The following is a 24767-nucleotide window of genomic DNA, read 5'->3' as shown; positions in this document are numbered from 1 at the left end:
TCTTTTAATTCCATCCTCACAGAATCATTACTGTGAGATGATTCCTAATGAACAGACATTATAATTTGAGTATTACAGGGCTTTTTCTGCCTCTACATTCTCCTGTGGGTATTCACAAAGGTCATGCACAATTCTTACCCACATGTTTCTAATTCCACCCATTTCTCCACACATAAGAAGCAAATACATGATAAGAACAGTCTCTAATTTTAAAAAGAACAAATCATTCTGGAACTTTCAGTATTTAAATTATCTTAATTTGCTGTCAAAGGGTATCTCACAACTGATCAGTATGTCAGTGTGTCTCAACAAACTAGTCAAGTACTGCTATTCTGGTAGAATGTAAGACATAGCAGGAGCAACATTTTCTTTTTTAATTTACAACATTTTGAACAAAAGTGGATTACTTATAAAAGTCCAGAGTCATTAGAAGTGAACATCTTATTAAAAAACATTCAATAAAAGCCACTATAAAATATTTTTATAGACCTAATGTGAAAATTGCCCTTTAAGAAAGACTGTCATGTTTGGGAACGCATGTACACCCGTGGTGGATTCATGTCAACGTATGGCAAAACCAATACAGTATTATAAAGTAAAATAAAGTAAAAATAAAAATTAAAAAAAAAAAAGGGAAATCTACTTTTCAATGATAGATACATATGGTCTTTTATCTAGTGCTCACTTGCATTTGAGCTTGCTGTTAATTACTAAATTGACTCATCTGTTGTTTCATGGCATTTTTTTTTTTAAGCAAAAAAAAAAAAAAAGGAAAGACTGTCATTTATCAAAAAGACCAGATGAATAAATGACTAAAGTAAAAACTGTCACAGTTTTAGCCTTTGCTCTCAGATACAAAAGTAAACCTTCTAGCATTTTCTCTATTTCTTCTCAGCTGTGAGAGGCACTGGAAAAGGAGTAAATAGGCTGCTTCCTAACTTGAAATTTCAGTTCATAAGGTAGCCTTAATAAAGAATATGTCTTGCAGAGAATACACAGACTTAAAAAGTTAAACCAAGTAAATCCTAATGGTTGTTATTTATTATCCCTGGTTTCATGCAATACAGCCCTCAAATAACCATGGAACTCTAAAAGCAAGCAATGTTACAACCCCATCTACTGGAGAGAGGCAAGTAACTGAGTCAATTTTTAATTAAGGTATCCTTTGTGAGCCTTGTTAAAAACTAATGCCATGGAAATCCATATAAAAATACTTCAAAACAGTAAGAAAGTCTTACCTACATCTTTTCGTCCTGGTTTGTCAAAACGTCTGTCACCCCTAGAAAAGGTAAAATTAAGTTTCAAAAAATACGTGAGAGTAATACAGATTTCCCATCCATGACACCCACCTTCCTATCTTTAACAGCATTTCCTTTTCAAATTATAAAACAAATATATGGGTTTTGCCTAACATTTGGAAAACACAGAAAAGCACAAATATGAAAACAAAAATGTCCAATGTCTCACCTACCAAAAGCTAGCTTTACAGACCCAGAAACTTTTTTTATTAGGTACATTTCTAATTAAATTCATGTTTTACTTTAGGTATCTGCTGTACAGAGCTTTATATACTGTTTTCAGAAAATGTGTTTTCACACATGATTAAATATTCTCAAACTCTTTCTAACTTTTATGGACAAGGCTTCCTTGGTGACTCAGAGGTGAAGAATCCACCTGCCAATGCAGGAGACACGGGTTTGATCCCTGGGTTGGGAAGATCCCCTGGAGGAGAAAATGGCAACCCACTCTGGTATTTTTGCCTGGGAACTCCCATGGACAAAAGAGGCTGGTTGGGCTACAGTTCATCGGCTCACGAGAGTCAGACATGACTTAGTGACCAAATAACTACTGTGTGGGTATGCCATTATATAAGAAACCACACTGAAATTAAGTTGTTTGGCTTATTTCCCATTGTTCTATATTATAAATATTATCACATAGACATCTTTGTATATTATCTGCGCAACTGCCTTTGCTCATCTTGAAAGACTTCATATAAAGTCACAAGCAATATAGAGAAGATGCTTTGATTAACAGCAACAAACAATAAAATGAAAATGCCTCTCACTGAGTACTAATCAAACAGCATATCTAATTAACTATTAAATATCCATGCAGGGACAAAAATATTAATGTATTTATCTAGAATGCTTCTTCCTTTAAATAAAGATCATTTAAACACTTCTAACATAACTCTTCTTTAATTAGTAGCATTTTTTGAGAAGTGCAACTCTGTAACTATACAAAGAACATTCTCCTCTGCAGAAAGCAGAGAAGAAATGCTTTTACACCAAGAATCTTTACCCCAAGACTTGACTCCTCCAGTTACCTTTCCTCCCAGCTCTGTGACCTGTGCATTTCCCTGCCGCCTCCTCGGCCAAACACCCCCTCTACTTCATCAAAGCTTCTTTGGTAGAAACCACATTCGCCTCTGCCTCTGCCTGAAACAACAACACAGAGAAAATGATGGTCAGATGTCAACATCTGGCACAAGCTGAACACCAAACATTCAACTCTGAAGTGATGTCTATATACAAAGCAGGATATCTACATTTAATATTTAGCAAGGCCCACTGAATCTTTACCAGTGAGACCAATAACGGCAATGACAGCAGTGAAGTAGCCAGACCAGAGGAGGATATTAAAAAAAACAAAACTGTGTAAGAGTACCAGTTCCAGTCCTGAACAAGAAACAGTATCAACATCAAGCTCCTTAACAGAAAACTCAATAGTGAAATTCTAAGATCAGTAAACCATTATGACAATCAAACCTTCTATTGGATTATTTTCAATAAAAATGGAAAATGTGAGGAGTTTGAGAAGAGAGCAGACAAAGTAAAAAACTAGGCATAGATGTTAATTTCTTTAACTCCATAGAAAGGATAATTTAATAGGGTCAACTAAACTATCAATTTTGTGAACTAACTTCTTAAAGAATATTCCACACCAACCAAAGGCACTCTTTCCCATTTGTGCAAATCTTGGAGAAAACTATCAGGCAGCACTAAATTCAAACCACAGAGCTGGTAAGAAAGTGTGCATGTAGGAATTTACAGAGGCTCCAGTGACTCAAATGCACACTGGCCTGTACTGAAGGCAATCTGATTACATTTATCAAATTTGACTCAACTTTCTAATTAGAATTTATCCTAACAGAAAGACTTGCACAAATATGCAAATATATATATATATGGAGATTTTTGTTGCAAATTTTTGAAAAACAGAAACATACACCAGTAAAGGACTGGCTAAGTAAATTCTGATCCAACAGTTCAGTAGAATACTAGGAAGCCACAGAAGATAAAATATTGTCATTAAAAGGAATCTACATTATTCTGTTGAACAACTAAAGCAGGCCAAAGAGCAATACATTAAAAAAAAATTACAGTGTATATAAATGATATGACTGCATAGTTAGGATCAAGAAGGATATAAATCCAAATACTGCATCTGGGGGCAGAAGGCAATATGCGCTTTCAGCTTTATATTGCCTATGCACTGTGAGGATTTCCCAACTAATGTGCGCCATTTGTATCCAACACACAAGTTGAAAACTGGGGGGAGGCGGGTAAAAATTGTGCCTAGGCATGTATTTATACCTAGATAAAATCTTAGCCATTATCCCCAACTCACTTCTCCAACAGTAAAAAACCACCCAAGGAAAAATGATGAATCTTGAATAAAATAATGAATGCATTCCAAAGCTAAATACAACTGAATTAAATAACTGTTTCAAATATCCATACAGTATTTTTACTTTCTAGCATCACTTATCAAGAATTGACTCAGGATACAATTATACTTCTATATGATCTTATGATGGAATATAATAATGCATAATTTTATGTATGTAATCATAGAACAATGATATCTTCTTTAGTCTAAGTATCAGTATCTTCATCTGTAAAATGGAAGTGAGGACTAGAGTTGAACTATAATAATCCTAAAGTTACCTTTCAGTTGTATCAACTTAACTTCAACTTAATGTACAGTTTTGTACCTCTATCCTTAGGAAATATAGATGTATTATTTAAGATCTACCTTAAAACAGTCTGCTACAAACTGTTAAATAACGCTGTGGTGATATTTACAAAGATATTTTTAGGGAGAAAGAAAAAAGTCCCCTGTCCTTTTAGAGAACAATTTTGTCAAGAAAACCATTAAGTACATAGCACCCTGAAAAAGTATTTTATTCTGGAAACATGAATATGAAAAACAGTGTTCAAAATTTGCCAGAAAAATAAGCAAACCACAAAATATTTCCTGCCAGTTATAACTAGCATTGGCACTGGTCCTCCTTATGAGCCCAAAGCTTTATAAGTGGGCACAAAAAAAGAATCTGATTCTAGAGCTTTCCGGCTTGTAAAACGTAAGGAACACTCTTCAAAGTGCAAGGCCCATAATCATCTATAAAAGTAGTTCCCATATGAGGAGAAGCAAGTAACTATAACATGGAGAATCTTTCATAAAGTTAAATTTAAATGACTGCCCTAATCTCTGAGATTTCACCCTCTTCTTTGGGGGGATTAAAAATACCTCCTTTAATAATGAGGAAGACAGTGGCTGACGATTGTATAGATACGCTTTATTTTTAAACCTCTTCACCAGATAAAATAAAAAGATGACAAATTCAAGTTGTTTCCCTGTTCGTTTATTTAACTGTTACTGCTTCATGATATTCAGAAGTATGAAAGTCAGTTGATTTTCACAACAAACTTCTCTCAAGCTGGAAAGAGCCAGGGCAATCATCTGATGTCAAGGACTGCTCGTGTCCCCCAAAAAAAAAAAAAAACTACACTAATCACTATTTATTTAACCAACAGGTTAAAATTAAGCTGTAACTGAAGAAAACAAAACCACAGATTAAAGGTCTCATGAAACCAGTAAGAATCACAGCTGGGACAATGGTGTCAGAAGTATTTCTCACTAAGTCACTTCATTCATTTAACTAGTTTCATGTCATCCATTCATATCAATGTTAATTAAGTCACTGCTTTTATTACAGTATTTATCTTTCATACAAGTCCCATTTAAATTCTGAATGTAAGAGTTCTATCCTATGTGATAACAATATACACTTCAAACCAGAAGGCAGGAAGAAATTAATCAACGCTTCATCAGTTTCTAGACCTGAATTGTTTTTAACACCTATTTAGACATTGGTTGGTATTTGCAACACACAACATTGGTGATCACTTGAGGAACAAAAAACAGCTGCTGTGGGCCACACTTCTTAATTAATAAGACCTCTCACCGTCATGCCCTGAAAAGCACTAGAGGAAAAGCTCCCCAGGGGCAACCTCTTCTCAGTGCGAGCCCATTGCAGAAAAACCCAGGCAACATCCAAGGAGCAGGCCACAGTCACCCTCAGAACACCATCATCACAGCACCAAGAAGCACAGATCTCAGACGATTTCTGGACCAACAGAACCTAACTGCGTTTGGGAATCTAAATGGCCTGTGGACCTTCTGAAACACACATGCTTAAATCTCACCACCCAGTATATTCTGCTGAGTCTAACAACTCTCCAGGTTAAAAACCACCATTTTAGAGACTGACGAATTCAGAAGGAAAACAAATGGACAACCTAGTAACAGCACTTGATCTACAAGCAGAGTTTCAGTTAACCTCTTCATTATTCAGAACAGTTGCTTTCCCACATTCTGGATGAAACCCCTTTATAGGAATGCACAATTTAATACAGTCTCTATAAAGAGTGGGTATAAATCGCTCTTTTCATAAAGAATAACTATAAGAATTTGGATACTCCACATTCAGGATCATGCCACCCTGGACGGCGCAATGTGTGGAGGCAATGGCTTCTTCTTTTTGCAGACATCCAATTCTTTCAAAAGCACCTTTTAAAACTGCAAGGTATGTTGAGACTTCTGCTATGATTTAGCCAACTTAGAAGTAAAAGCTCAAATAAATATTTATATTACAAACATTAAGAATGCCCTTAAGTAGCAGAAGATCAACAAACTCCAAGTAGGGAGAAGATATCAAAGAACAAGTAATATCAATTATTCTTCTAAGGAAAGACAAATCTATAAAATACAAAACTACAGATTATATAAAGGATTGTTGCGTAATTTTTTCTTTCTTCTGCACCCTAAAAAGGTCTCGTACTGAGGAGACGGCTTTTACGAAAGCCTGTCTCTGGGTGGGGACACTCCTGGCACATGGCCTTATATGGAGACCCGAGTCACAAGAGGCCTGCAGGGACCTGGGTGCCACTCCAGCAGCCAAGGCACTTCAGGGAGCCCTGGCTCTCACAGCGTAAGGTCCCCTGGGGGTGAGGAACATGGATCACAAATATTTGCCAAAGAGAATTAGGACCATCTAGAATCATTCACACTCCAGTCTCTAGGCTCAAATCACCCTCTTCTACTCCAGACCAGGGGTTGTGGAGCGGATACACTGAGAAATGGTTCCAAAAACAAACGTTCAGGACATTATGTAGTTAATGTCAAAGGACAGTTTTGGAAAATCAAATATCGAAATATTTTTAAAGTGATTTATTTATTTCCCTCCTCTCTCTCTCCACCATTCCGTTATTACTTTTTTCCCACATGAAAGCTCACCTCGCCCTCGTGAAGAACTTCGACCTCTAGGAGCCCCCACCACTGTTCCTCCTCCTCCTCGTCCTGTCAATCGCAGGACAGCAGCACTATTTACGGACATGGAAAAGTTTCTCTGCCAGAGAAAGAAAAGAAAGAAAAAAAATGGATAAAACAGATAAAACGCATGTTGTTCCTCACCATCTCCCACAGCATCTATAAACCGGCATCTAATGACTATTAGCGATGAGAAACATTCACCACGTGGCACACTAAGACATTCCAAAATCTGGTTCTGGCTGGAAATTTTAAACTATTTCAGATCAACAAACTTGAACAACCAATGCTTACACCATGTTAGGTTCTGTACGTACCCAGGAGGCGGCAAGATATGTATGCATCATCATAATAAACAGAGAATACACAGTAAAAGAGATCTTGTTTGAAAGGGTTAACTACTGAAAGGTGGAAATGAGCGGGCGTCACGAAAGGTCTGAATCAACAGTTACAGAATAAAGAAAAAAATACTGATCATTTTGCCTCATTCTGCTCATCAATGTGAATTAGCAAAGCCAACTAGTGTTTAATAGAATGACAGGTATCAGGGATGAACGGGGAAAGGCAAAGTAAGAAGTGGGTAGGGGAAGAGAATGCTTGAGGAATAAACAAAATCCCAATCACTTGGTCATTAGCCTTCATTTGCACCCACAGTCAATGTGGAAAAGGGTCAAATATGACAAGAACAGTAGTGGGTGGGCATCCTTCAAACATGAAGAGGGGACACAGGAAGACAGGAGGTCTGGGATTCAAAAATAAGTTTAGTTGATACTTCTGGATAAATGGAACACACAGGGCTTAGGAAAAGGTAAAGCAGGAAGCAATTATAGAAATACTGGAAAATGATCTATGAAATATAAAAATCCTAGGCATGTGAAACAATTTAATGAGACAGTTTTAAACCCAAAAACTTGGAATACATCTTTACCTGAATACCTTCTATACACTTGGACTTCTCTGACAGCTCAGTTGGTAAAGAATCCGCCTGCAATGCAGGAGACCCCAGTTTGATTCCTGGGATGGGACGATCCACTGGAGAAGGGATAGGCTACCCTCTCCAGCATTCTTGAGCTTCCCTTGTGGCTCAGCTGGTAAAGAATCCGCCTGCAACGCAGGAGGCCTGACTTCGATCCCTGGGTCTGGAAGATGCCCTGAAGGGAAAGGCTACCCACTCCAGTATTCTGGCCTGGAGAATTCCATGGACTATAGGCAAAGAGTCGGACACAACTGAGCAGCTAAGCACAGCACAGAACCTAAAAGACATCTGTGCAAAAATGCAGTGGTATGGTACAGTGTGGAAAACACAGCTTCAGCATGGCTGCAGCAAGGGTCCTCTGGACAGAGAGACAACAAGTGAGGCTTAAAGTACACAAATTCAGTAGCAGCTAACTGAATTTCGGGGAAATAAAATTCTGCAATTCAACTACTTCTTTTAAGTCCAAACTGTTTCCACTGTGTTTGGATTCAAAATCAAATGAAATATGATCTTCCTATTTTAAAGAAATCAACATGTAATTTTGGTTTGAAAAACTTCTACTTTCATTACTAAATTTCTTATTTTAATATATGGGTGATTTTCTCCTCATTACCTGTCACTATTTGTCTTTATGAGAACTATATTCAATAGAATTTGTTCAGGTAAACTTTAGAAACTTATTTTTTCCTTTGACTTTTATAGGCATATAATGATACAATCAAGTTAACTTCACAACATGAAGACCAAGATGTAATTAATAATGGAAAACTAGAGGCAGATACCAAACTTAATCAATACTTATTTCAAACTGTATTTTAATAAAAATTATTTTTAAGAAAAGCTAGTTGAAACAAATGCATTAATTTATCTCGGGGCACACAGTAAACAGCAGTGTTACTGAATAACTCTTCTGGGATCACAATTAAGCAAGACTGTGAAATCCCAGAATCTAGATTCATGTATTCTAATACTGAAAAAATAGAAGTCAGTGTTAAATGTACTGTACATGCCAGAATCTGACACTGTTGAATACCTCATAACCAAAGTATTACATGTATGAAACTCAAACGCACCCATCTACAGGGTTCAGGGAAACTCATATGCTTTCTTTCACACATCCTAACACATTGCAGCTGAAAGTGAAAGTTGGTATAATCTCTAAAAGGCAATATATATATATTTATCAGATACCTTTGTCAAAGTATATTTTAATGTCCACACCTTTTGACACAACAATTTCTCTTCTTACACATGTGAAAAATAACATAAGCAGAAAGATTTTAACTGCAGTACTGTTTGTGAAAGCAAAAAAGGCAACTGGCTAAGTATCAATCCAAAGGAGCTGATCTAAAAATCACGGCTATCTACACAGGGAATTCTACACAATTTTTTAAAAATATGAGGCAACTCTTACTTATTAGGGTTAACCATACAAATTGGCTTCCCCGGTGGCTCACTCAGTAAAGAATCCACCGACAGTGCAGGAGATTGCATGCAAGAGGGGAGACGGGTGAAAGCTGAGTCAGGAAGATCCCCTGGAGGAGGAGATGGCAACTCACTCTAGTACTCTTGCCTGGGAAATCCCATGGACAGAGGAGCCTGCCAGGCTACAGTTCATGGGGTCGCAAGAGTCAGAGATGACTTAGCAACTGCACCACCACCATCATCATACAAAACTGCTAATATTCAATCATTTCTGATCCAGAACCCACAGTTTCATACAGTCAGCCTAACAGGCAGAGCTGGAGTGAAGTGCATGGAGAGGCTAGGCTGCCTGAGAGTCAACTGTGGATCCTTTGCTCAACTCTGTGCCTCGTCTCCCTCATGCATAGAGCGTGAAAAGGAACCTACTTCGTGGGCTGCTGTAAGCACTTAACACATCAGGCAACAAGTAGTTAGAACAGTGACACATCTCAAAAGTTGAATAAATATCTGTTACTATCTCCCAAATAGATGATTAGGTAAAAACAGTGTAGAACTGTATGCATAGCAGGCGTGCGCGTGCACGTGTGTGCATTTTAAAGAACAGATACAAAAGTAGCTGCAGTTGTACAATAGCAGCCATGTGTGTGTGTGCTTTAAAGAATAAACACAAAAGTAGCTGCAGCTGTATTAAATACCCTAGAAAGGGAACATAAGAAAATGAAAATAACAGTTAATTCTGAGGAAGAAGAAAGCCTAGGTCACTCATAGACTTGTTTTTCACTGTATATGTTTTGTGAATTTTGCATGTATACACATGTATCATCTAATAAAAAATGTATAAACGAAGTGACTTTCTTTCATATAAAATAAATAAAATACAACAATCTGGTAGCAGTTACTTAAATTACAAGCGTAATATATAGAGCTTTATTGACTATGCCAAAGCCTCTGACTGTGTGGATCACAATAAACTGTGGAAAATTCTGAAAGAGATGGGAATACCAGATCACCTGACCTACCTTTTGAGAAACCTGTATGCAGGTCAGGAAGCAACAGTTAGAACTGGACATGGAACAACAGACTGGTTCCAAATAGGAAAAGGAGTACGTCAAGGCTGTACATTATCACTCTGCTTATTTAACTTATATGCAGAGGACATCCTGAGAAACGCTGCACTGGAAGCAGCACAAGCTGGAATCAAGATTGCCGGGAGAAATATCAATCACCTCAGATATGCAGATGACACCACCCTTACGGCAGAAAGTGAAGAACTAAAGAGCCTCTTGATGAAAGTGAAAGAGGAGAGTGAAAAAGTTGGCTTAAAGCTCAACATTCAGAAAACGAAGATCATGGCATCTGATCCCATCACTTCATGGCAAAGAGATAGGGAAACAAGTGTCAGATTTTATTTGGGGGGACTCCAAAATCACTGCAGATGGTGATTGCAGCCATGAAATTAAAAGACACTTGCTCCTTGGAAGGAAAGTTATGACCAACCGAGACAGCATATTCAAAAGCAGAGACATTACTTTGCCAACAAAGGTCCGTCTAAGTCAAGGCTATGGTTTTTCCAGTGGTCACGTATGAATGTGAGAGTTGGATCGGGAAGAAAGCTGAGTGCCGAAGAATTGATGCTTTTGAACTGTGGTGTTGAAGAAGACTCTTGAGAGTCCCTTGGACTGCAAGGAGATCCAACTAGTCCATTCTAAAGGAGATCAGTCCTGAGTGTTCACTGGAAAGACTGATGTTGAAGCTGAAACTCCAGTACTTTGGCCACCTGATGAGAAGAACTAACTTATTGGAAAAGACCCTTATACTGGGAAAGATTGAAGGCAGGAGGAGAAGGGGATGACAGAAGATGAGATGGTTGGATGGCATCACCGCCTCAATGGATATGAGCCTGGGTAAACTCTGGGAGTTGGTGATGGACAGGGAGGCCAGAGTCGGACACGGCTGAGCAATTGAACTGAATGCTTTTAAAACGTGATAAAGACATACAGGGAAATGTCCAATCAAAGGGCAACCAGAAGATCTTATTCGAGCACTGATTTTGTTCAAAGAAAACCATTTACGTAATTATATTTTACACATGCATGCATTCATATATGTGCGTACATGTATGTTTAAGAGTATATGTGGTGGGGAGGGTGTGGGCATGAAGTGCGCACACTCAGTTAACTTGCATTTTAAAGATAAACTAGCCTCTTCAGGTAACATCAGGAAACAATGTATATAGCAAGAAGCTATTTTAGGTTATTAGAATTATTTACCTCCCGGATAGGAGTAACAGGGTGAATAGGTATGCAAAACTCTAGCCTAGGAAGGTCTAAACAATTCCTGAACAGGTAACCATCCAAGATGTTAATTTCAAAATATTAATGAATCTTTTGCCAGCTCTAAGTACTGTCCTATTCCAACATACATTATAAAAAGAAAGACTAGCAAGTGTCAAGAATTCCTAAATTTTGCATTTTTGTGCTGTGCTGTGCTTAATCGCTCAGTCATGTCCAACTCTTTGTGACCCCATGGACTGCAGTACGCCAGGCTCCTCTGTCTGTGGAATTCTCCAGGCAAGATTACTGGAATGGGCTGCCATTTCTTTCACCAGGGGATGCTCTCCACCCAAGGATCAGACTCCAGGTCTCCACATTGTGAGCGAATTCTTTACTGTCTCAGCCACCAGGGAAGCCAATCTTTACACTAAGCCCTAGTAATTACAGCATTCAAATCTTAACACCTTAAGATAAACTTTTCCATTATAAAAACAAAATAAAAAAAAAAGAAAACAAAATGAAGAGTTACTTCTTTAGTGATTCTAAAACTAATTTTCATGTGAAGGTGTACTGCATATCTAACTTTATTCCTTTTTAAAAAACCAACAGTTTTCAGCATCATTTATTGAATAATTTTTGATTGCTCAAGTAATCTGTGTAGCCCTTAAAGTATATCATGTTAGTAACTAGTACCAAGTCCTTCTGCCTACTTACTAAAAAGTTTTTCTAACTCATGTCATCTCTAAGAAATCTAGGCAGTCATTTAACAAAAAATAAAAAACAATTATTAAAAAATATTCATAAACAATTGGAAAACTAATCACAAAAGATTGAAACTAGTATAATGAGCTATATAAAAATAAGCTTCTGTATTAAAAAATATCATAAATGAAAACCAATGCAATTTTAAATTTAGAAAAATGAACAAGTTAGTAGATGGGTAGGATGAAGGGTGGGAGGGAGGTTCAAGAGGGGATGCATGTCCACATACAGCTGATTCACTTCGTTGTACGGCAGAAACTAACACAGCACTGTAAAGCAATTGTACTCCAATAAAAAAGAAACTGAACACACACACAAAAAGAAAATTTAACAGGTTAGGTTTAGGACTAGCTCAAGAAAAAGATTACTATCCCCCCCCCAACAAAAATGGCAAAGAACAAAAAATTGAAAGAAATATAAATGCAAGTATCTGAGAAACTCTGCACTGGGGAAAGAAATGCAAACTAAAAGAATACTTTTTCCAAATTTGCAGAGAATATTTTTCAATAAAAATAATGTAAATATAGAACAAAGCTTAGTATACACCACCACCTGCACAAAAAGGGGGAAATATATTCAATATTTACTTGGAAAAATACACAAGAAACTGCAAATACAGGCTGCCTTTCAGAAAAGGAGACAGACGGCTGGTGGAAAGGATGGGAGAGAGAGAAATTTTTATTTCTAAACCATATGATCTGGGCTTCCCTGATAGCTCAGTTGGTAAAGAAATCTGCCTGCAATGCAGGAGACCCCAGTTCAATTCCTGGGCTGGGAAGATCCGCTGGAGAAGGAATAGGCTCCCTAACTCTAGTATTCTTGGGTTTCCCTTGTGGCTCAGCTGGTAAAGAATCCGTCTGCAATGTGGGAGACCTGGGTTCAATCCCTGGGTTGGGAAGATTCCCTAGAGAAGGGAAAGGCTACCCACTCCAGTATTCTGGCCTGGAGAATTCCACATGATCTACTGCTCATGAAAAAACAATGAAATCATGTAACAGTGCAAAAGCAAGGGTAAAACACTATAGGTATGGCAGCAGTGAACAAAAGTAATACAAACCCACATACAACGTTTCTTCAAAGTGATCCAGCAGTATGGAGTGATTTGGTTTTATTTCCAAACTTTCAATTATAATCAGCTGGTATGTGCATCGATCCTTAAGCCACAGGTTTTTTTCTGTTTTGGAATTTTTTAATTTTTTTTTTGCCACAAGGGATGTAGGATCTTAGTTCCCTTAGTCCAGGAATCAAACCCACGCCCTCTACATTGGAAGCACAAAAGCACTGGACCACCAGGGAAGTTAAAACCAGTTTTGATTACTGTAGCTTTGCAGTTAAGTTCTGAAACTGGAAGTACAGGTCCTATTTCTTTGCAAAACTGTTTTGACAACTTAGGGTCCTCTGCAATCCTACATAAATTTTAAGATCAGCTTCTACCCAAAAAGCCACTGGGATTTTGGTGGGTATTGTACTGGCAGCAAATCATTAAATATTAAGTCTTTCAACGCTTAATAAAATGCTAACGCCTTTCCATTTATTAAGATCTTCTTTAATTTCTTTCAATAGTGTTTCATTTTTTTATTGTATAAAGTTTCATACTCCTTAAATTTATTCCTAAGTATTTTGGTTTTGATACTATTGTAAACAGAATTTTCTTCATTTCCTTTGCAAACTGTCCATTACTAGTAGATGGAAATGCTTCCCTGGTGGCTCAGTCAGGGAAGAATCCACCTGCAACGCAGGAGACCTGGGTTCAATATCTGAGTTAGGAAGATCCCCTGGAGGAGGGCATGGCGACCCACTCCAGTATTCTTGCCTGGAGAATTCCCATGGACAGAGGAGCCTGGCGGGCTACAGGGCATGGGGTTACAAAGAGTCGCACACGACTGAGCGACTAAGTACACAGTAATGGAAACACAACTGACTTTTGTGTACTGATTCTGTAGCATACAACTGTGCTGTATTCACTTACTGGTGTTAACAGTTATTCTGTGGATTCTTTAGGATTTTCTATATGTAGGATCATGTCATCTTCAAACAGAGATAATTTTACTTCTTCCCTTCCAATCTGGATTCTTTTTATTTCCTTTTCTAGCCTAAGAGCTCATCTGAAACTTCCAACACAAGGTTCAATATCAGTAGTGAAAGTAGATATACTATCTTGTTCCCAATCCAAGAAGAAAAGCTTTTAGTCTTTCATCACTGAGTATAATATTGGTTGTGGGTTTTTCATAAAAGCCCTTAAGTAAGTTCACTTTCATTCCCAGTTCGTTACATTTGCTTTCACAAAAGGGTGTTGAAATTGTGTGCTTTTTCTGTGGAAACTGAGGTGATCAAGTGCTTTTCTTTTCTTCATTCTATTAATGGGGTATATTATATTGGTTTTATGTTGCACCACCCTGGAATTGTGGGGATAAACCCCACTTGGCCACGGTGTATAATCCTTCTGATACGCTGTTGGATTCAGTCTGCATTATCGGTGTATTCTGACAACTGAAGATACACAAAAATAAACTAAAGATACTAAATGTTAACAAGTAATTATTTCTACATGGTGATTTTATAGGAAAGGTTTACCTCTTCATATCTTTCTGTATTTTCTATCATCAAATATGAGTATCTTTTACAGCAAAAAGGTATTTTATTTTTTTTCACTTATGAAATATTATAAAGCAGAGATGAACAAACTGATGCCATATGTATGAATGTGAAATCTAAAAACAATGAAATCGAAAAATTACTCAAAGAAAAAACAAGCTGCAGAACAGAATTATACAGTAGTGCTGTCACTTCAGTCATGCCTGACTCTCGTGACCCCAAGGATTGTAGCCCGCCAGGCTCCTCTGTCCATGAGATTCTGCAGGCAAAGATACTGGAGTGGGTTGCCATTTCCTCCTCCATAATATACAGTATGCTATCTTCAATATAGGCTTCCCTGGTGGTTCAGATGGTAAAGAATCTGCCTGCAATTTGGAGACCTGGGTTCAATCCCTGGGTCAGGACGATCCCCTGGAGAAGGAAATGGCTACCCACTCTAGCATTGTTGCTTGGAGAATTCCATGAACTGAGGAGCCTGGCAGGCTACAGTTCATGTAAAATTTATAACCCTATAAAAGGAAACTCTTATAGGTATATGGACACACAAATATGTAATGACAATATCAAAACATGAATGATGAAGTAATCTGATTCATAGTAATCCCTGGAAATGCAGAGAGGGGTACACCCCAGGCAGTCTCAACTGTGGTGAAGGAGAAATTTGTTTCTTAAAACAAAGGTACACAAATTATTTTAAGATTAGATGTATGTGAGTTGAAAATATTCAGGTCTTTGTAATAACATTCTCTATACTATTTGAAATGCTTCATAATAAAAATATTTTTGAGAAAAATTAAAACAAAATATAACCAGATGTCTAATTTTTTTTAAGGAAATTTACCATTTTTGAAAAGAAACTTTTCAGCAATTACTGGAGACAGGACCCTTCCTTTCCCATGAATTCTTTAAAACAACTTTTGATCAATGAAAATATTTATTGATGACCCTAGATGATACTGGGTTTCATGAATAAAGAAGGAACTATTAGCCTGATCTTGGACCTCCCTGGTAGCTCAGCTGGTGAAGAATCCGCCTGGTTAGATTCCAGGGTCGGGGAAGATCCCCTGGAGAAGGGATAGGACACCTACTCCAGTATTCCTGGGCTCTCATGGTGGCTCAGATGGTAAAGAATCTGCCTACAAAACGGGAGACCTGGGTTCGATCCTGGGTTGGGAAGATCCCCTGGAGGAGGGCATGACAACCCACTCCAGTATTCTTGCCCGGAGAATCCCCATGGACAGAGGAGCCTGGTGGGCTACAGTCCACGGGGTTGCAAAGAGTCGAACACAACTGAGCGACTAAGCACACCGCACAGCCTGATTTAGGAGAAACCGCAAATGAAACGAAATTGCTTACAGAAGGATGATGCTCAAAGTCACCAAATAAATATCACACCTTTCTTAAAACTTAACGTAGGTTAACAGAAGTCTAATTTTTATTTGGCCATGCCTCGTAGCTTGTGAGATCTTAGCTCCCCATCAGTTCTGAACCACCAGGGACATTTCACTAAGTTCTTTTAATAGGCTTTTCCCTCTTAATAGACTGATTTCACCATGCACAGCATGGCAAGAGTGCAGGGAGAACACCCAGAGCTGTCCCAAAAAAATAATGAAAAATGTTCTCAATTAGATAGTGGTGATGGGTTACACAACTCTGCATCTACTAAAAACTACAAAAATATTTAATTTTATGGCATGTAACTTAGGTCTCAATAAAGCAGTTTTCGTAAAAAGTAATGATGATTCTTCATTTAAAGTGGCATTCCAAAAAAGCTCTTTCTTTCTTCATTTTACTATAATCACCACGGTGGTGGCGGTTTAGTCGCTAAGTCGTGTCCAACTCTTGCAACCCCATGGATTGTAGCCCACCAGGCTCCTCTGTCCATGGGATGCTCCAGGGAAGAATACTGGAGTGGGCTACCATTTCCTTCTCCAGGGCAGCTTCCCGTCCCAGGGATTGAACCCAGGTCTCCTGCATTGCAGGCAGATTCTTTACCAACTGAGCTATGAGGGAAGCCCAATAATCACCACAGTTCGTTGCATTCAGAAACTCCACTATTTATCTATGGACATCGTACACTGTAACACAGAATCTGTTACTTTACAGCCCAAAACTCTAACTTTCTCACAATTATCATTTTAAAAAATCTGTGACAGAAAAGCACTGTTTTAAGCACACTGTGTGAGCTGATTATTTACATTTTCCTTTAGTGGTAAAAACTGGTGGGAATTCAGGTTTAGCAGATTACTTCTGAAAAAACGACAAGTTTCTGAAAAGAAGGCCCTCTCCCCAGAAAAATACCTTTTTCTCTCTATTCTAACACACATCCTTATCTCTACATAATACTCAACAGCCTCAAATCTCAATCAGAATCTAGTCAACTAAGAGAGGCATCCATATGCCAAGAAGAGTAGAAGGAAGCAGGCCTGGGGAAGGAGGACACCCCTTAGAGCCTAAGGAGGAACTTCCTATTTTCATGCCTCAGTGGGAGCAAACAAGGGTGGGACCTGAGGCTCAAAGCTACGCACACACCTGTTCTTCTTCCGTGAAGGGCACAAGAGCCAGTGGCAGCAGGGGCTCCTCCTGTAGGATAGGCAGAAATTCTTTATCCAGAAGGTCTGAAGGGATCTGTTTGACCAAACACATGACCATGAGATTAATGCTATCCCTGCAATTCTATGGAGCCAAAACAAGAAAATATTGTTTGGTTTATCTGCTGCTGATTATCAAAGATATGGATTAAAAGCTTATTCAGTCACAATTAATATTCTGACAGGGTCAAACATTTTTAAAAAGCCCAGTCACTCACCCCATCCTCCCATCTGACTACCATGCTCAGATTTGATATATAGCACTGACCCTGATACTCCAGAGTGCACATTTAACTCACACCACAGATGGTAAGGAGAATTTTACAAGCAACTGTATCTGTTCTTAGCAACGATCACTAAAATTTGATCCTTAATCCATTAATAAAATTAAAAGCAAAGTACACTTAAGTAGAAAATGTTCTTTCTCACTAGTTATATAACAGAAGTATACTTTTTACTGTTTGAGTTTTGATCATTTATAAGTAACCAAAATGAGGTACTATATTTTAAGATTTTCTCCCCACTAAAAATTTTACATTTAACTCAAAAGCAACGAACTAGAGAAGCATCTGCCCTTCTGGCTCCTAGTATCTAACTGGAGAGACGAATGCCAGATGCAATAAAGAGAAGGGAAAACTTTCTCAGCCATCACAATGGGATAAAAATAAAGGCTGTGAAGAATTCAGTGAGACAAAGCATTAAGTCCTGCCCACTCTCCTGCTTCCATGAGGCTTTCTACTTCTGTGATGAAATCTTAGGTTTTCTCTAAAGCACAGAGTGTGCATCATTTACAAGAGCCTCTGTGAACTACTGCAGGTTTTCACACAGGAAGAAAAGAGCGAACCATAGCTATTTCATGTAGCAATACCTAACTGTACACACCCAGAAATCGCATTTGCAATTTTGAACTCTTTCCTACTTTCTTACCTTGTTGTCTTTAAGGAAAAGTGCTAACATTTCTTCTCTCCCGTAACGATAGTCTGCTAACTTATACTTCGGCAATGCTGGCGAAAGAGGGGGGGATGTAATACTCCCACCGCTGGACAGAGCTCGGAGCCTAAAACAACAGACAGAATAGAAAAACAAAGTGTCAAAAGTGCTGGCAGTAAGGACTTTTTATTTCCACATAATGTAAGATTTTCATTTTAGTTCTTCGAAAGAACAGAAAGGAAAAGCCATTATCTCAAGGTAGCCAAGATTTTAGCTCTAAGGCAATCTGCTGTAATAGCTCACTAAGAAAATAGTTCATTGAGTTCACTGACAAATAAGTAGACAACTTCCTTAACTTAAGAAGTATTGTGCCATATCCCTGAGAGGTTTAGGGAGTAAGGAGGAGACACCTTTTTCCAAACTATAAAAGTAAAATATAATTAAAACAAAAGTGAGACATCACCTTACATACACTAGATTAATAAAAATTAATAACTCTTAACAATACCAGCTATTGGCAAGGATGTAAAATGACACAAATTCTTAAGTAGTACTTGTGGAGTTAAAAACTAAAACAGTGACTTCAAAGAATGATTTTCTAATATTTAACAAAATACTTAAAAAAATATTTTTGCTCCCCAAAAGAAAATGCAAAACACAGATACTTATAAAAAAGATGATACTTTTAAATATGCCCCCAACATTTCATAATTCACTTTTAATAAAAGAAATTAATGATCAGTGTAGAGAATTTGAAAATACTGTGGGGAAAAAAAGGTGAAGTACAAGGAGAAAAAAAAATAAAACCATATTTACTGCTAAGGAAAAAAAGAAAGGTAAAAATATACTTCAAGCTGATAACAGAAATTACCTCGAAGGAAGAAAACTGGGAAAAGGGGAACAAGTTAATTTTATAAGATGTTATTATTTTAAAAAGGAGTTGAATCTCAGCAAAAAATGGCAAGTTTTCCTCCAGGGAAAACTACCATCAGGAGTAGCCGAAAGTTCTATAAAGTAATAGATAACAAGGGTGAAAGGGACCAAGGTACTGCAAGTAAGCAGTTTAGCCCAAAGAAAATTCAACAGAAGCATTGAAATATATCCCCAAATTGCTAAGCTGTATTGACCAAAAAAAAAAAAAAGAGGGACTGGTCTACAACTTGTACATCAGAAAGTATGAAGGTCAAGCAGACTAATAAATACTGGCACATTGTTCAAGAACGGCAGAAAAAGCAGCAGGTACGCAGTATATACACAGAATGTGTCTACATGTAGAAGGCAACAACAAGGGGGGAAAAGGAGTATGCATTAGTACAGTAAGACTAATAAAGTTTTATTTATTTCAGTTTCTTTTTACTTATTTTTTTAATGTTTTATTACAGACAATTTTGAACATATATAAAAGGATCAAGAAGAAACTCTCCTGTACCCGTCAACCCAGTCCCCAGGCCATCCCACTCCTTCTACAGCCCTATCTAACCCTCCTTTAATATTATTCTGAAGGAACTCTTTTGCTTTCAAAATTTTTAAAGGAAATTATTTTCAAGTTTGGAAACAATTCTTTTAAGAAAAGTTATCTCATTTCATCTGCAAATATTTCAAAATGTTATCTCTAAAAGATAAGGATTTTTCTTTAAGTCTGAATTTTGCTAACTTTATCCCTGTGTATAATTTAATACATTTAATACATTTCTCTGCTCTCTGCATTTCATGTAAACAGGTGATGTAGACTTGGCAAGACTACATCCATGTGGTGGTATGTTACTCCACTAGGAGGCACATACTGTCTGGTTGGTTTTGCAAGGCTAAGCAGTCCTTCAAGAGCGAAGCTTAGATCCCCAAATTCACTAAGATTACAGACTGACTTTATTCTGTCATTTCTTTATTTACTAGGTAGAGTACTTCTACAAAGAGAAACTTCCCTCTTATACTATCTGGTATTACCCAACAGAATACAGCTCATATAAGAAAAGACACAGCTTTCCTTCTTTCCTTTATTAGTTTTCATAATGACTTGGTTCACTAACAATCCTCCAACAGTAAAATTATTTTCATTAATGTATTTCATTTCACTGCAATTATCCTTAACAATACTCAAACTCTCTCATCTCCGTCTAGTGGGAAAGGCTTCAGGTTAGCTCCCAAGTCCTTCTGACCCAACCCTAGTAGTCTTTGAGAGCTTCATTTCTATCTGGTATGTCAAATGTTCGAAAATCAGCTTATTTCTTGCCTCAGATGTGGAATAACAATTTCACCAGGGAGCCTGACTCTCTTTGGTAATAAACAGATTAAAACTACAGTCTGGGTGCTCAAAGTGTTCATTGTTATTGGGCTGGTTCTTTGTTTTCTTTCCAATTATTCACGGACTTAGAGGTCATCAAGTCCAACTCCTATCAGTTCAGTCGCTCAGTTGTGTCCCAACTCTTCGTGACTTCATGAATCGCAGCATGCCAGGCGTCCCTGTCCATCACCAGCTCCTGGAGTTTACCCAAACTCACGTTCATTGAGTCACTGATGCCATCCAGCCATCTCATCCTCTGTCAGCCCCTTCTCTTCCTGCCCACAATCCCTCCCAGCATCAGAGTCTTTTCCAATGAGTCAACTCTTCGCATAAGGTGGCCAAAGTACTAGAGTTTCAGCTTTAGCATCAGTCCTTCCAAAGAACACCCAGGACTGATCTCTTTAGAATGGACTGGTTGGATCTCCTTGCAGTCCAAGGGACTCTCAAGAGTCTTCTCCAACACCACAGTTCAAAAGCATCAATTCTTCGGTGCTCAGCTTTCTTCACAGTCCAACTCTCACATCCATACACGAACACTGGAAAAACCATAGCCTTGACTAGACAGACCTTTGTTGGCAAAATAATGTCTCTGCTTTTGAATATGCTATCTAGGTTGGTCATAACTTGCCTTCCAAGGAGTAAGCGTCTTTTAATTTCATAGCTGCAATCACCATCTGCAGTGATTCTGGAGCCCCAAAATATAAAGTCTGACACTGTTTCCACTGTTTCCCCATCTCTTTGCCATGAAGTGATGGGACCTGATGCCATGATCTTCGTTTTCTGAATGTTGAGCTTTAAGCCAACTTTTTCACTCCTCTTTTACTTTCAACAAGAGGCTTTTCAGTTCCTCTTCACTTTCTGCCATAAGGGTGGTGTCATCTGCATATCTGAAGTGATTGATATTTCTCCTGGCAATCTTGATTCCAGCTTGTGCTTCTTTCAGCCCAGCGTTTATCATGATGTATTCTGCATAGAAGTTAAATAAGCAGGGTGACAATATACAGCCTTGACGTACTCCTTTTCCTATTTGGAACCAGTCTGTTGTTCCATGTCCAGTTCTAACTGTTGCTTCCTGACCTGCATATAGGTTTCTCAAGAGGCAGGTCAGGTGGTAATGGTATTCCCATCTCTTTCAGAATTTTCCACAGTTTATTGTGATCCACACAGTCACAGGCTTTGGCATAGTCAATAAAGCAGAAATAGATGTTTTTCTGGAACTCTCTTGCTGTTTCGATGATCCACCGGATGTTGGCAATTTGATCTCTGGTTCCTCTGCCTTTTCTAAAACCAGCTTGAACATCAGGGAGTTCACGGTTCACGTATTGCTCAAGTCTGGCTTGGAGAATTTTAAGCATTACTTCACTAGCATGTGAGATGAGTGCAACTGTACAGTAGTTTGAGCATTCTTTGGCACTGCCTTTCTTTGGGATTGGAATGAAAACTGACCTTTTCCAGTCCTGTGGCCACTGCTGAGTTTTCCAAATTGGTTGGCATATTGAGTGCAGCACTTTCACAGCATCATCTTTCAGGACTTGAAACAGCTCAACTGGAATTCCATCACCTCTACTAGCTTTATTCGTAGTGATGCTTTCTAAGGCCCACTTGAATTCACATTCCAGGATGTCTGGCTCTAGGTGAGTGATCACACCATCGTGATTATCTGGGTTGTTAAGATCTTTTTTGTACAGTTCTTCAGTGTATTCTTGCCACCTCTTCTTAATATCTTCTGCTTCTGTTAGGTCCATACCATTTCTGTCCTTTATCAAGCCCATCTTTGCATGAAATGTTCCCTTGGTATCTCTAATTTTCTTGAAGAGATCTCTAGTCTTTCCCTGTAAGGCTAAACAAGTCAGTAAGAAAACAACATGCCCACAAAGGAGGACCCAACCAACCACTGCTGAAGGACCTGCCAGCACAGTGGTTCACATCACATTCATCAACATTTGGGCTCTTCCCTGAAAACATGGCATTAATATCCACTGAGAACTGAAGGTGGGACGGTTATATATACTCATTTAAGTTTCACAACCACCCACAATATGACAGATGGGGAAAACAAAGCCAAGGAGTTAAGCCATTTATCCACAATCACAGCCAGCAGAACCAAGAGTCAGAAACAAAGGTTTTTATGACTAAAAAGATCAAAATCTTTCCAACAGTGAGATCTCAAAGTTTTAAAATAGTCATGGTTCAGTCTGCCAAAAATTAATTTTTAAATATACATCTATATAATTAAAATCAGTTTAAAATATCTTAATATGTTCCCTAAGAGTGACTACCACTAGAGGGCACATCTAAGCGCTCTTCCATTTTCTAATGGAAAAATCATTCCAGCATCTGCAATTATATCTCACTAGAGGCTTTCCAGCTCACTCATCCAACACCCGTAATTTCTTCATCTGCTCCTCACAAGGTTTCAAATCCACCCAACAATCCCCAGAGAATGAGATAGTTGGATGGCATCACTGACTCAATGTACATGAATTTGATAACTCCAGGAAATAGTGAGGACAGGGAAGCCTGGTGTTCTGAAGTCCATGGGGTTGCAAAGAGTTGGACATGACTGAGTGACTGAACAACCCCCAGGGGCTTTCCATGCCTAGGAACAGAACACTTCTTACAGTTACCAGACCTAAAGAGTAACATGACCCGGAATGCATACTTAAAGAGAGTCCTCCAGCTACTGTAAAGGCAAGCTAAGCATAATGCAACCTAGAGAAGACGGTAGCCTAAACCAGGAGAATGGCTGTGCTCCACTCAGGAATCAACAAATTCTGTCCCAAGTCCTCCTTCACCCACAGCTATCTGCAAAAGCTGAAACATATCTAGACAACATCCTTCCCTAAAAACCCACCAGTGACCTTTACCTCCTCTAGAATCGTGCTCCATGTAGCCCTCTCTTCTAGAAACTCCATCCTTCCCTATCAGCGTTCCACTCATCTCTCAATATATCTAATAGTGATTTGTTTAAAAGTCCTCTAATGCAGCATCTCTCTCTGGCGATGCAGCACTGGTCATCTTCCTCTTCATTTCAGAGATATCTTCATCACCTTACTTCCCAACCACTTCAAAACCCAGCACAACATGGCTTTTCCCCACTACTCCACTGCTCTGGAAAAGTTCAACCACCTCCACACTAGGCCCGAATGCAATTTCCCTCTCCTGATCATCTTCATCTTCCTGGCTATATGGAGATCTGTTTAACACAGGAGGTCCAGTGCTAATCCCAGGAGTACTAGTAGTCACTGACAGGTAGCAACCTTCCAAAACCACCCCTCCCCTACACCCACAATCCTCACTTGTTAACTGTTGTTCAAATCCAAACTTCAGCTTACAAAAGTAATTTAGAATGTCCACGTAGATGTGTGAAGATGTACAAATCTAAAAGCACTTCTGTGTAAGCTCATGACTCAGTTCCAGGTGTGAACTCTCCCCGACAGAGTAAGGCTTTCTTATTCAACCACTCACAGCCCTTTAGGTCTAACAGACCCCAAACCTCCCTCAAAACCTCCTTCATCACTGGTATTCCCAAAGGCAGGTAAGGATACCACTATCTACTGAGCAAATGGTTAACAGTCTGGGAATCATCCCCCATACCCAATTATCACATCCTACCAGGTTTTAAGGGCTTCCCTGGTGGCTCAGTGGTAAAGAAACCACCTGCTAATGTAGGAGACATGGGTTTAATCCCTGGGTCAGGAAGATTCCCTAGAGAAGGAAATGGCAACCTACTCCAGTATTCTTGCCTGGGAAATCCCATGGACAGAGGAGCCTGGCTGGCTACATGCGATGGAGCCACGAGAGTCAGACAGGACTTAGCAACTAAACAATCAGTTTTAAATCCTAAACCTCTCAAACCATCCTCTGGCCAAGTAACCTTCTATTGTTCACACTCATTACCTCAACTGCTACACTAAATGATCTAACCAGTCAAAGTCCATCCTCCACGTTACTACCAGTTCTTTCTTTCAAAAGCAAATTTGAATAAAATGCTCCCGATTAACAGTTCATTGGCACACAATGATCAGGTAAAATCAAAAACTTAACATAGAAAGGCTGCCTGCAAGCTCTTCTCGCCCACACTTCACAATATAGCCAAGGCAAAAGGTCTTGGAATTTCCCACTTAAACCTATAGTTTCCCGTCCACTTGTCTTCACACAGGCTTTCTGTTGTCTGGAGTATTTTTTCTAATTGTTTTCACCTGGGACGCCATGGGAACTGCCTGGAAGTAGAGAGGTTAAGTGGAAAGGAAGAAAGGAAAAGATGAGAAGCAGGAGGAGGGTAGGGGGTTGGAACAGAGAAGGCAATGGCACCC

General features: G+C 38.7%; 1 protein-coding gene across 2 annotated transcripts in view; it reads right to left on the bottom strand.

Moving 5' to 3' along the window:
- Positions 1 to 24767, bottom strand: part of GIGYF2 (GRB10 interacting GYF protein 2) — a 131896-nt gene that overhangs the window by 75528 nt on the left and 31601 nt on the right. For both annotated transcript variants that reach the window (XM_052636571.1, XM_052636572.1), the window contains exons 5-9: positions 18168 to 18297; positions 17182 to 17277; positions 6586 to 6697; positions 2330 to 2441; positions 1239 to 1279 (exon numbers count right to left, since the gene is read on the bottom strand). In XM_052636571.1, coding sequence (XP_052492531.1) covers positions 1239 to 1279; positions 2330 to 2441; positions 6586 to 6697; positions 17182 to 17277; positions 18168 to 18297 — 491 coding nt within the window. The remainder of the gene's footprint in view (positions 1 to 1238; positions 1280 to 2329; positions 2442 to 6585; positions 6698 to 17181; positions 17278 to 18167; positions 18298 to 24767) is intronic.

This window comes from Budorcas taxicolor, chromosome 3, assembly GCF_023091745.1.
Source record: "Budorcas taxicolor isolate Tak-1 chromosome 3, Takin1.1, whole genome shotgun sequence".
NCBI lineage: Eukaryota > Metazoa > Chordata > Mammalia > Artiodactyla > Bovidae > Budorcas > Budorcas taxicolor.
The sequence above is the reverse complement of the archived record's forward strand: the minus strand, read 5'-3'. Positions and strand labels throughout refer to the sequence as shown.